Source organism: Osmerus mordax, chromosome 9 (assembly GCF_038355195.1).
Source record: "Osmerus mordax isolate fOsmMor3 chromosome 9, fOsmMor3.pri, whole genome shotgun sequence".
Taxonomy (NCBI): domain Eukaryota; kingdom Metazoa; phylum Chordata; class Actinopteri; order Osmeriformes; family Osmeridae; genus Osmerus; species Osmerus mordax.
In genome coordinates, this window is record NC_090058.1 from 15,691,052 (window position 1) to 15,704,834 (window position 13,783).

The 13,783-nt window shown below is 42.0% G+C and overlaps 1 protein-coding gene across 1 annotated transcript in view; it reads left to right on the forward strand.

Annotated features, from left to right (window-relative positions):
- The window catches only part of LOC136948836 (nardilysin-like), a 67,987-nt gene extending 61,494 nt beyond the window's left edge, over window positions 1-6,493 (forward strand). The window contains exons 23-31 of the mRNA XM_067242924.1: window positions 4,854-4,885; window positions 4,995-5,133; window positions 5,289-5,336; window positions 5,421-5,473; window positions 5,546-5,629; window positions 5,729-5,819; window positions 5,908-6,024; window positions 6,096-6,185; window positions 6,253-6,493. Of these exons, the coding sequence (XP_067099025.1) occupies window positions 4,854-4,885; window positions 4,995-5,133; window positions 5,289-5,336; window positions 5,421-5,473; window positions 5,546-5,629; window positions 5,729-5,819; window positions 5,908-6,024; window positions 6,096-6,185; window positions 6,253-6,492 (894 nt within the window). The 3' untranslated portion in view covers window position 6,493. The remainder of the gene's footprint in view (window positions 1-4,853; window positions 4,886-4,994; window positions 5,134-5,288; window positions 5,337-5,420; window positions 5,474-5,545; window positions 5,630-5,728; window positions 5,820-5,907; window positions 6,025-6,095; window positions 6,186-6,252) is intronic.
- The last annotated feature ends 7,290 nt before the right edge of the window (window positions 6,494-13,783 follow it).

The window sequence follows — 13,783 nt, forward strand, 5'->3', positions numbered from 1 at the left end:
AGTGGTAGGAGAAGCCATGGGAGGTGATGATTGGTCTAAGCGAGGTGGTGTACAGGGAGAAGAGGAGGGGTCCAAGGACAGAGCCCTGTGGGACACCAGTGGAGAGCTGGCATGTGCCTGACACTTTGCCTCCCCAGGAGACCTGGTAGGATCTTCCCTACAGGTAGGATGAGATCCACTGAAGTGCAGTGCCAGTGATGCCCATCTCAGAAAGTCTGGCGACAGGATTTGATGGTTAACCGTATCAAACGCTGCAGAAAGGTCCAGCAGAATGATTACGTATTACTTCGAAGCCGCTCTGGCAGACTGGAGGGCAGTGGTGACTGACAGGAGGGCAGTGTCTGTGGAGTGGCCAGTCTTGAAGCCCGATTGGTTGGGGTCAAGCAGGTTGTTCTGAGAGAGAAAGTTTGACAGTTGGTTAGATACAGCGCGTTCAATTGTTTTAGAAAAGAAGGGTAGCAGTGATACCGGTCTGTAGTTCTGGAGGACGGCTGGGTTAAGGGAGGGTTTTTTGAGTAAAGGGCTAACTCTGGCCTGTTTGAAGGCAGAGGGGAAAGTGCCGGAAGTAAGAGAAGAGTTAAGGACATGGAAAAGAAAAGTTATGATGGAGGGAGAGATGGTTTGAAAGAGATGGGAGGGGACTGGATCAAGGGGACAGGAGGTGGGGCGATGAGAGAGAATGAGGTCAGAGATCTCTGCCTCGGACAGGGGAGAGAAAAAGTTTAGATATTTAGTAGGGTCAGTCATAGAGGGTGAGTGGATAGGAATGGTGGGTTCAGGGAACCGACTGCTAATGTCAGAAACGTTATTCTCAAAGAAGGAGGAGAAGTCGTCTGCTGTCAGGGTGGGGGGGGGGGGGGAGGTGGGTTAAGAAGGGTGGTTTGAGGCAGAGACATGTCCAGTTCCTCCACAAAGTCGACGAGCGGCCCTGGTGGGCGATAGAGGACAACTAAAAATTAGTGGTGGGCCGTTATCGGCGTTAACGAGCTGCGAAAAAACATTGGCCGGGTTTCCCAGATTCGTTAAGAAGCTCTGAACGCTAAGAGCTTCTTAGGAGCGTTCTTCATTGCCGTTAATCTATTCTCAAAGTTGGGTTGGGAGCTGGGTCTATACTACGCAAGCTATAATGACTTTCACCTTGATATTTTAGCGCGGATGTATAGTGCCGAATTGCACTGTAGGGGGCGAGAACGAGTCTTCGAACCTGTGTGTATGCCTTGTGTATGAAATTATCACATCAAACGTGACTTGCTAACATGGATGCAGCTATGAAGCTGCCTGGTTTGCTTCAGGGAAAATGTATTTTTAAGAAGCCTCCCTAATGGAAACTTCGACAAGACTAAGGTTGTTTGCACCTTGTGCTATGCGGAATTAGTTTACTGTAGGAGTTCTTCCAGTCTCAAATACCACCTAAACGCAAAGCATCCCTTAGCTAATGCGGAAGATGCCGGGCCAAGCACAGATGTAGCGCAGGGGAAGAGTCGTTGTCAAACTACGATGTTTGAGTGCAACCGAGGCAAGCCCGTCAGCACAGCTCTATCAGCCAAGCTAACTAATCTAATAAACAGTTAATAAACACAAGTACATCTTATTGAACATAATTTATTTTCATCACCAGTTATCATAGTAGAACAGCTTTCTCAAGCAGTTTGTGATGCATTAGAACAGGAGATGAGCTCCTGGTCTAATGCGCCACCTGACTTGAGAAACCCGTTCTCAAAGACTTACTTTTAGTCATTATTTGGGTAGCACACATATTCTGAATGACTTCGGCAGAATTCAAATGAGCCATTTTAATCTCGATTAACGCCAAGATTACAGTGAGATTAATCTAGATTAAAAAAAATAATCTATGCCCACCACTACTAAAAATGCTTTGATAGGATCAATTAGCATCACATAATGGTGTTCAAATGATTTGGCAGTAACAGAGTGATGTGGATGTCTATTTAATATGAGGGGAAAGAAGCAAACCTGTCCCACCACCTCGCCCGGTTGAGCGGGGTGAGTGAGAGAACGAGTGGTTGACGGAGAGAGCAGCTGGAGTTGCAGTGTTCTGTGGGCGGATCCATGTCCCTGTCAGCGCAAGGGCGTGCAGAGAAGTATTGGATGCAAACACCGGGATGAAGTCTGCCTTGTTCACAGCAGACTGGCAGTTCCAGAGCCCTATAGAAAGAGAGAGGACAGGTGGAGAAGATCTGGATAGGTGGCTAAGATTAGAAGTGGAACGTATATACTTTGTGACATATCTACGTCTACGTCTGCGAGTGTTGTAATGAACGGGAAGGCTGAAGAAACACATGCTAGCTATGAATATGTTCTATGTGGATTAGAATACAAATAGGGTGATACTTATCAGAAGAGGTGATCCGGCCTCGTCGGCCATCCTCGGTGGATTCCCTGTCTTTGTTCAACCAAGTCTTCGTGCACCGAGGCTGCCAGACGAGGCTGCCTCTGCAGTGCTAGCCGCCTTAAATATAAGGAGCAGCTGACCCTAATTATGTAAACAAAGCCAGGGTCTCACTCGGTGGCAAGTACCTTGATAGCTACCTATTGACCAATTTACATTTAGCAGACGTTCTTATCCAGAGCGACTTACAGTAAGAACAGGGACATTCCCCCGAGACAAGTAGGGTGAAGTGCCTTGCCCAAGGACACAACGTAATTTGGCACGGCCGGGAATCGAACTGGCAACCTTCTGATTACTAGCCCGATTCCCTTAACGCTCAACCATCTGACTCCCTACCTTCCAATTTAGCAGCTATACCCTTACACTCTGTCCTTGAGACAAAGTGTTTGCTAAACACAAATGAATGAAACAAACTCTGGTTACTTACAGTCAAGATGGCAGTCATGAAGTACACTCAGTAAGACACTATTAGCTCTTTAACACGGTGGATAGCTGCTTTGCGCCGGGATGCCTAAACCATCAGGGAAAAGATAAAGGGAGAGTATTTTATAGGATTCCTAAGATCCAGAGAGAAGAACCCCATAATTCCTGACAACCACCCATCGCTTCAACTGAGGATCATTCAGTCTCTTGGAATGACTTATCTGTAATAAATATGTAATGGCATTTTTGTGATGAAAAGTGCACTGATATAATGTACGTTAGCCAATGTTAGTAGCTAACCGTTAACGAATGTTACAGACTAGCTAACGCTAGCTAGCTATACAAGTTATAAAACTGACTGCATTAACTTTACACATAGCAATTTGTAACCGGTAGACTTCTAAGCTGAATATTCATCACTAATCCAGCTGATTGCGTCCATTTATATCCCTCCAGGCTTTTGTAGGCTTTCAAAGACTCTAGAGTAGGAGGAATGAAAGTTGGAGTTGTAAATATCTGGATACAGAAGGTAAGGGAAGCCTTCCGTTTCACTCGTAAACGTCATAAAAATAACTCCGGGATCATTATATGGATCACTAATGTTTAATCGATCAAGTTTTGCTTTATAGCTGCCTGTCTTTTGAATTAAAGTGCGCAGTGAACTCGGACAGGTTGAAATCCGCACTGGCGCAGTTCATTTTTGCCACTACTTTCCTGCCAAAATTACGACGTAAACAGTAAAGTCACATGACTTCCGGAGCTTTATAGGCGATCTTACAGCATGCCGTAACACACTTCGGTTGTGGATAGTATGTCCATGCGTGGCAAAATCCATTGTTATGTCAACAACATTATTTTAGGTATAGTTTAAGTTTAGCTAGCTTGCAAATCCTGAGGATAGCCTACAGAAGTTTAATTAGGCAATGTCGTTAGCGATGCTAGCCAACGTTGGTTTGCTAGCTGTATATAAAATTTCACTGGATCTTGCAGCTGTTTGATTTACTGAAATTATTATGAAATGTTATGTTCTACTAGCCATTTGCCTACTTTAGAAAGTCACTGTATTTCCAAGCCTTGATAGTGTAACTGAGACGACACAGTAAATAATTCCTCTTTCGATAAGCCCCCGTTCCAGTGTTGAGCATTAAATTAGCTGCACGGTCTGTAGATCTTGTTACGTCTGGACAAGCGGCTCCACGTCGACGCTCGGATTCACCAGCGTACTAGTGGCGGCGCTGTCCAGTGCTATTACGCACCATTGCGCACACCTGTGTTTCTATTGTTAACCTGTTTTTGATTATCGTTAGTAGAGTATATAACCTGGGTTTTTCTTTTACTTGGTTGTCGGTTATTATGCATTACACTCTTCTGACGTACTAGTGTCAGAGTTTTTTGTTATCCGGAGTTATGTGCCTCCGTTGTTGTAAGATCCCTGGAGGGTTAAAAGAACCATCAAATCTGCACCTGCCTCCTCATTCCTGTAAATACCGTAACAGAGCTTGGGACGAAGCCACTTTTGTGTTTTTAAACCGGGCTAAATGCCGCTTTGAAATCTAAGCCGTACAACCACAAGAAAACTGTAAAATCGGAGTACAAGCCGCGGTTTTATTTCCGAAAAATATGTTAGTTAGGTCCTTGCCGAGAGCAAGCATACCAAAAAATAATAAAACTAACAAAAACAATAGGTCCCTTTGCAGCCTTGCTGCTTGGCCCCTAATAATAATAATAATAGACCCCAGTAAGATCCAAAGGATCCACAGAATACAGAAAATGCAGGTCTTAAATACACATATAGATAGCCAACAGATGGAACACATCTGGAACCTGGAACCTTCCAGAATGAGAAGAGTTCCTAAGAATTGTGCCATCTATTGCCAGTGCAGGCAAGTGTGGACATTTAGTCATTTAGCAGACGCTCTTATCCAGAGCGACTTCACACATGGACACTTCACACATGCCTAAATAATGCCTTTATTATAATGCCTTGCATGTGCAAAACATTTTAGTTTTCTGTCTTCAGGAATCTGCCCAGTTCCTGCAGTATGTCACAGAGTAAGTATGAGTTATTATCTACTTTGTCCCTCACCCCTCTCTTTCTCTTCCTGCCATTTCAGTTGATAGATTTACCAACAATTAATATTTTCTCTCTTCTTCCTCACAGTAAACTACAGTTCACTAAGCTGACACAGGAGGTGCCAGTGATGTTCAGAGTGGTGGAACTGCCCCAGAAACACCATCTCTGTAAAGTCAAATCACTCCACAAGGGAGATGCCAACTCAGAGGTCACAGTATACTACCAGGTACACACACACTACGAATCTTCCCACTAGCTTGCCATTTGTACCTCTTCGTCCCAGGTACCCTTTCAGACCACCATTTGTTCCTTCCCTTCTTTGATGTTTTTTCGCTTTCTCTGTCTCGCTCTTTCTTCTGAGTGATTTCACCTTTTCTATAGTCTGGACTTAAGAACTTAAGAGAACACACTCTTATGGAGCTGCTGGTGGTGAGTACCAAAAACTCCTTTACCAATGATTTCCTGCAGGTCAGTCATCCTGTCTTCCCTGACCCTGCTGTTGTTGTATTGTAGATGCATATGGAGGAGCCCTGCTTTGACTTCCTCAGAACCAAAGAGACCCTAGGGTGAGTTTCTTATAGCCTCTCTGTCTCACTCCCTCTCTATCTCTCTCTAACTCACCTCTCTCTCCTCTCCAGGTACCATGTCTACCCCACCTGCAGAAACACCTCTGGCATTCTGGGTTTCTCTGTCACTGTGGAAACACAGGCTAACAAGTTTAAGTGAGCCCCCAAGCGTAGTATCTAACACACTGCCTGTACCATCCCGTTAACCAGCTCATCTTATACACATGTATGTACTCATTACACCTTCTCTCTCAGCACTGAGCTGGTGGAGCTGAAGATAGAAGAGTTTCTAGCTTCTTATGGGGAGAAGATTAATTCCTTGACAGATGGGGCATTCAACACACAGGTGTGCGTGTTTCTGTGTGCTTGTTATTAGTTTGTGTTGTGCATACTGATCTCTAAACCTGTAACAATATGTGTGTCTCACCCCCAAGGTGACAGCGCTGGTCAAGCGGAAGGAGTGTGAGGACACACACCTGGGTGAGGAGGTGGACCGAAACTGGGCTGAGGTGGTCACTCAGCAGTATATCTTCGACAGGCTCAACAGAGAGGTGAGACTCACTCATGCCTACCGACCGGCCTTCCTTCCTTCTTTCTTTCTTTCTATCCATTTTGTGTTTAGGTTGAGGCCCTGAAGCAGATGACCAGAGCAGAGCTGGTTTCCTGGTATCTGGAGCACCGTGGACACAACTGCAGGAAACTCAGCGTACATGTAAGTGTTTGTGTGTGTTTGTGTGTACTTGCATGTGTATATTTTTTAACGTTGTCATGTTTATTAGGTGGTGGGATTTGGGACTGAGGAGAATGACTCCCTGGAGGAGGATTGTCGGCAGATTGAAGGGGATGAGGAAGAGGAGGATTGCAGGGTGGAGGATTGCTGTAACTCTTCCTATGGGGAGGTGTCCAAACTAACCTTACTCCCCACCTCGCCAAAGATGGCCGAAACTACAGCCATCATTGACATTCCTGCGTTCACCCATAGTCTGCCCCTCTTCCCCTACCACAAGATTCTACAATAAACAGTCCTATCACTGACTGACTTGATGACTTTTTGAGCTTCCCTGGTTGCTTCACCTCTTATTTTAAAATAAACTTTTCTGTTCTTCTTTTGGGGTGTTGACTGGGAAATGGACTGTGTTTAAAATGACTTCTTACATGAGTGTTATTGAAGGTCTGCAGTGCACTGTTTAAACTAACAAAATCATGCTGTGATTTGAAACCATATGTCAAATAAACACAAAAGATGGAGGACTGAAAAACAAATTCGGTAACACTTTACATCAAGGTACACATATTCACCCTTTACTAGTTGCTTATTAGCATGCATATTAGTAACAACTTGACACTTTATTAGTTATTAGTTACCACTTATTAATGAGATATTATGCATGACCATATTCTACAACTACTAGGCCATTAACTTCAGGTTTTTCCTCACTAACCTCATAATTACTGACCGTAATTATAATAATTATGAATACGGCCTTGAAGGACATTGTTAAACATGAATTAAGATCTTAAATGCTTTGCTCAGTATGGGCTTTATAAGGCGATGGTACCACAAGAATAGATATTATACCTTAATAACGCCTAATTGTAAATTGTATAATAAACACAAAATTACTACGTGTTTTATTAGTGTCCTAATAGCTCGAAATTAAGTAACTAAGAATTTGTTCCCCATTCTAAAGAGAGGTCTTGCTCATTACTATTGAACTAGTAGTTTTAAACATATAAACCCACATAGATTCCCTATTCTAAAGTTACATCCTCTTCACACCTATTACATCTATTATAGCACATAACTAACCCCTAAGTGATGGGTTACATTTTAAATATATTGAGGACTATTGCTAATCCCCTTCTGTGATAAAAGAACAAAGTCAGTCCAAGTAGAAATATCTTCTTTATTAATCAACTACTTAAGTGATTGTTTAAGCATCTCTTTTATAAAAATAAAACACATTCAGCTGACATTTTCTTGGAGTATAAAGCTTAAAAGTATAAAAGTGTATAAAGCTTCAGAATCTATGAATACATCATAAGTTTATTGGGTGTGCTTTGCCTTCGGCAAGGGCACAACCTTTGTTCTCTCACATATATATTATTATTATTATTATTTTTGCCCCCCTAAAACTCAGTCAATATTTGGCCTACATAGACAAAGTAGGTGTCAAAAGTTTCGTCTTGGTAGCGATTGAGTTGCTTCTATTGGAATTTACGTTCCATTGCATGGTTTAGGCTGAAGTTAAGTTTTTGTGGCGAAAAGTGAAGCTAACGGTGGCTAATTTGCTAGCCACAGTCACTGACGTTACTAACGTCACTACGTCACTAACGTCACGAAAACACGCGTGACTACTTTTGGCAGAACATTCGTTTCGCATCTGTTAACTTAGGGGATAGCTAGGCTAACTATAGCTTTACTGCAAGGCAGCTGCAGAAACGCCACAAGAAAAGAGTCCAGGGTGATAACTATTTACTCATTTTACTTTGTGATATGACACACAATTGTGATGTGTAATGTACAATATAAGCTGATATTATTAAGGAAGTACATCTACTTTTGGAAACAGTAGTCTACTATTTCACTGAAGCATTAGCATCATGACATTAGCCTGTGTTGCCCGGGCAACACATACTACAGTGGTCTATGATGTAGCGTTATCTGTTTTCAATCGTTAAAATAAACATTCCTCACATATACATTTTCGTTGTAGGATTTATTCTGACATTAGTAAACGATTTGTTGGTGAAATTACCATTACCTGTCGTTTCAAACAAGTGTAGCTCACTGCAACGCTGTAGCTTACGCGACACACACTACAAAAACATCTACACTACACAGCTGTTTAGGAAGTCAAACAGCGACAGAACATGTTCGGCACTCTCCTTACTTAAATCAAAAGTCTATCTAACTACTAACCTGAACTTCATTGCCACAGCCTAAACGTTGTCAATCTGTTCATGAAAATAATTAATTTCAGCCTAAACTGTACAACGGAACGTTAAATCCAATTCAACCAACGCAATCGCTACCAAGACGAACACAGCAGTAGTCTAGTACTGTACCGTAGTAGTACAATTTACCGGGGCAGCTTCTCCACACAGGGATATATCGCATTTTGCGTTGTTACTGACAATGATCGCTACCAGTGAGCTTTTTATGAATGAGCGATTTTCCACTGAATAAATGTCAAGCTTATTTACGTTTTGGGGGGCATATTTTCAGTTAGCAGATGGTACTGTTTGAATCGCGATTCAATCTTCTACTGCCGGTAACGTCGTAGAATAATCTTCAAAGGGGGTTCTTTATTCATGAATGAATGCAATATGAGTAGGCTAAATGCTTGAAAATATCACGAGAAGGGAAAAACTTAAAAGGACGTTTAAGTCATAGAGATTAGGTCAATTTTTACACTGGTCTGCCAAATTTATTCGTTTTGATTCAACGATGAGGCTGCCTCTTGCAGGGGAAATGAGAAGACATCTATTTCATTCTACACTTCACTCGTATTTTCAGTTGTAAATGAGCAGCAAAAAAAATATGCTTTTAAATCTATGTAATCTTTATAAATAATAAGTATGCATTTTTATATAACATATACAGAAATATCAGTTGTAAAAATGTCTTTCAAAAACGGACCCCTGTGCAACCGACGCAAGCAAGCACACCCTACAATTTCCCCAGAAATTGTACCCTCTCTAGTTTATGTTTGTCATCGTGAGTTTCCTGATCAAGAAGAAACACAACAAGAATGTTGTCCCATCGCTACTAGTTTTTCAGAATCTAGAGCCTACTTGTCTAGAATCTAGACAAGTAGGCTACTTTATCCTTTCTTCAGAGTGTAGTTTAAACAACTGTGCCAATGCTTTTATCTACCTCTCTTATGAGCTTGCACAGCCACAGTTGCAGGTGACCGTGTGTGATGTGGGGGCTCTCAAAGGTCATACTACCTGATGCAGTCCGCAGACCAGCTCCTTGGTAAAATCATTAGACATGGGTTTGATGAGGATGGGACTAAAGTCTGGTACAGAGCCACAGTTATAGGGGGAAAAGAGGTCAATAGTAAGACCATTTTCCATGTAAGATATGATGGGGAAAAGAGACTGTGGTGGTTTGATTTATGGTCGGATTTTCAGGAAGGGTATGTGGAGTTGTTGTTTGTCAGTGCTGCAGACATGATAGGCAGGAAAATAAAGCACATGTACGTAGATAGTGATGATGGGTTGGAGTGCTGGTATCCAGATAGAGTAGTGGGCTGTGGCACAGGTAATTTACCCTGTTGTAGAGTACGAGGGTGAGGACGAAGAGGAGGGGGTTTACGAATGTCCTCTTTTAGATGATTATTTAAATCATCTAAAAGTCAGATTTACATAGTTTTTAAAGCAAGCCTGTTGAGCGGAATTTAAAAGCCAACATTATAGAGTAGGGCATTGGCAGTTAGACTTTTGAGCGGGATTAAAAAACCAACAGTATAGAGTAGGGCATTGGCAGTTAGACTGTTGAGCGGGATTTAAAAGCCAATAGTAGTAGTCGTCTTAATTTGGAATTATTGTGTATCTTTCAGGTAAGATTTCTGATGTTAGTAGTTCCCTCTGCATATATTCTTATCTCTGGATGTTTATATAGCAAAATATTGGCAGTTTGACTCTAGTAAGGCTGTTGATCAGGTTTGAAAAGCCAGCAGTATATAGCAGCGCATTTACAGGACATACACAAGGGCGTTTGCAGAACAATGACAATTATATTGTCCCTAATATTTATTTCTAATTTCAAGTATGAAGAGAAAATGAAACAGCAGCAGCACATCCAGTTTGCAGTGAGGTTGTATAGTAAAATGACATTTTCATAAATATGTTTGTAAGTAACTTATTGTAAATAAGTATTTGTTACAAATGTGCACTTATTTTTCTCTCTTTTTCAGATATATGTGCCTTCAATTAGCTACACATTTTCCAGGAGCTTGCTCGATCGCCTTTTTGCTGGGGGTCGGGGAATAATTTTCCGGTATCCCATATTGGCTGAAATGGGTTAACTGTTTTTTTGATTCCCTCTGGAAAATGAGTTAGGTTTCCTATTAAACATGCATATTAAATACATGATATTGTTCTTGAAAAAATTGAAGTGTCATTATTATATTACATGTATTATAGAGGTGTAACGATACACTCAGCTCACGATACAATACGTATCACGATACTGGGTGTACGATACAATACGTATCACAATATTTTGAACATTTTTTATGAAACTGAAATTCAATTAACAGATTTATATCCAAAACATTAAACATTTTCAATAATTGGGTGTGCTTTGCCTTCGGCAAGGGCACAACCTTTGTTCTCTCACATATATATATATATTTTTTTTTTATTTATTTTATTTCTTTTTGCCCCCCTAAAACTCAGTAAATATTTGGCCTACATAGACAACCTAGGTGTCAAAAGTTTCGACTTGGTAGCGATTGAGTTTCTTCTATTGGGATTTACGTTCCGTTGCATGGTTTAGGCTCAAGTTAAGTTTTTGTGGTGAAAAGTGAAGCTAACGGTGGCTAATTTGCTAACCACAGTCACTGACGTTACTAACGTCACGAAAACACGCGTGACTACCTTTGGCAGAACTTTAGTTTCGCATCTGTTAACTTGGGGGATAGCTAGGCTAACTATAGCTTTACTGCAAGGCAGCTGCAGAAACGCCACAAGCAAAGAGGCCAGGGTGATAACTATTGAAGGATTCAAAATCTATGTGTCTATTCCAATATGTAATGATGGTATTCAATGACACAAATCTGTGTTCTAGAAAGAGTGGTCTGGAGTCGCAGAGGTCCGATAATATCAGCTTTAATGCAGCAGTTGGAAATCAACAAGTACAGAGCTCTGGGGTTGTCTACTTTTCCCTACCCGCAACAGAGTTTGAGCTGGTTCACGAAGTCCAACTGTCTATCTTTCCCTGCCCCAGCATATCATATACAATGCAATTGAAAACACAAGTATCAAAAAAGGGTTGAGCTTGTTCTCTCGTGCGTCAGGGAGTTGTTCTTGCCTACGCGCGTCCCACCTGCTCGGGTGCCATCTCCACCCAGTTTCAAGGTTGTTTCTGAAAATGTAGAGATAGAGACACAAAGAACAGCCTGCTTCCCACAGTCAGTGTCAGACCCAATGTTTAAGCCTGAGCACACTTCTAAGTTCATAACTTTAATAAGCACAATGCATAACTTTAATAAGCACAATATATTCTTTACCAGGCAGCGCCAACGGCCTTTCAGCTGCCCAATGCTCCGCTCCACCACTGACCGAGCCCGAGTGTGTACATCATTGTACCGCCGCTCTTGCTCATTCTGGGGGTTTGTGAGCGGGGTGAGGAGCCAGGTTTGCAAAGCGTAACCACGGTCACCTATACAGGTAGTATACATTAACCACATACCAATTAACCAATACAAGATAATTGCCTCATTTTACCGTAGCTTAATGATCATAAATAAAATTACATATATTACCAATAAGCCAGCCATCCTGCACAGCCCCTGCTTGAAGTCTGTTCCCCACACTGCTATTTCGCAGGATAAATAAATCATGAGTAGAGCCAGGCCACCGTGCCACAACATTTGTTAAACACATTTGTGCATCACAGATCACTTGCACATTAATGGAATGGAAGTGTTTTCTGTTCACATACGCGGATTTGTGATCAGATGGTGCCCTTATAGCAATGTGAGTGCAGTCGATGGCTCCGATTACATTTGGAAATCGGCTCATCGCTGCGAATTGCAGTTTAATGTTGGCCTGCTCACCGACAGTGAAGGGAAATTTTATATACCTAGGTGACATACGGATGAGACCGTTCCATACAGCTGGCATGGCGCGGCTCAGGGATGGCTGTGAAATTCCTGACCGGTCAGCCAGCTCTCTCTGGAAAGCCCTCGTTGCGAGGAAGCCCAGTGTGGTCAGCACTTGCAAGGGGACAGGTAACGCGTGGTTCCTTGCTGTCTCACGTTCTAAAGCCGGCCCAAGCTCCAACAGAATAGCCCTTGGCAACCTGAATCGACTCATAAGCCAGTCATCATTGTGGGCCAGCAAATCAGTTTGGTCTTTAAATACACGCTCTCTGCGGATTCTCCTATTTGCAATGTCTTCTAGCAGTGCCAGAGCAGCCATTTCGCATCAAGTAGGCTATCATCATCTTTTACACCTCCTTTTATAGGCTACACCTAATTTCCAACACCTTGTTCACTTATTTACACATAATCCACGGGATCAATTGAGCATTACACGTGAGTGATTTTGCCCACCTGCACTGCGTTTCATCCTTGGGAGGTGTATCCGTTCGTCATGGATCGTTCGTTTGACACCCTCAAGTTTAACAAACGTTATTAAGTGGTGGCGGATTAAACAGTTGATAACATTTCCCGTTTGGGTTTTGTCATTTTGATGTGAATCATCCTTATCAATGATCAAACTTTTATTACCGTGTAGCCTAATTATGTTTTTGAATAACTAACGTTATATACTTTATTTTGTAATGTTTGGTGAGTTTCGTCACTTTTCAGTTAGAATTCGCCACGTTACAGAGCCAGACAAGACTTTGCGTATGGTCCGCACATTCTCACGTCTACTCAAAAGTTTCCGTGACGGCCCGCACATTCTCACGTGAAGTAAATCTTTATACATCACAAAGTGTGCGTGAAAATCAGCGTATGCAAGCTTTTTGTGCGTATGCAACGTTTATACATGAGGCCCCAGGACTTCTGTGTGCGTGCTGCAGTGGCTATTTGGCAAGCTCAGAAGAGAACGCTGACATGGAATTCTGCGTGCATCGGTTTGTGTTTTCGGTTAAACACTTTTACAAGCGTTGATTGGGATACTGCGTTAATTTTTTCCGGGATTATCAATCTAAATGAATGCACTGACTAATAAAGTAAATTGTTAAAACTCAAACTTTTGATTTTACTGGGGCACGTGCCCCAGTAAAAGGGGTCTAACGACGCCCATGCACACATGATCAGTTTCTCCTACATCTTGAAACTGAAACCTATAATGTAGGTTATAAATGTTTACAATGAGCAACGGTTGCTATGTCACAAGAAACAAGGAAACAATCCGATTGGCCAACGCTCTTCATCTCTATATTTAACTAGAGAGCTGGAAACATTGTTCCACTGTTCAAACTTTTTTTCTGTTACTACATTTTTCTACCTCAATTCTGAACGATTCGTTCGTTTCCCGACTCTGTCTGTCTACGAGTCTTTGGATCATTTTTCACGTGACCTGCATAGGCTCTGTAGTAGTAGCTAGAGGAAACGAACGATTCGT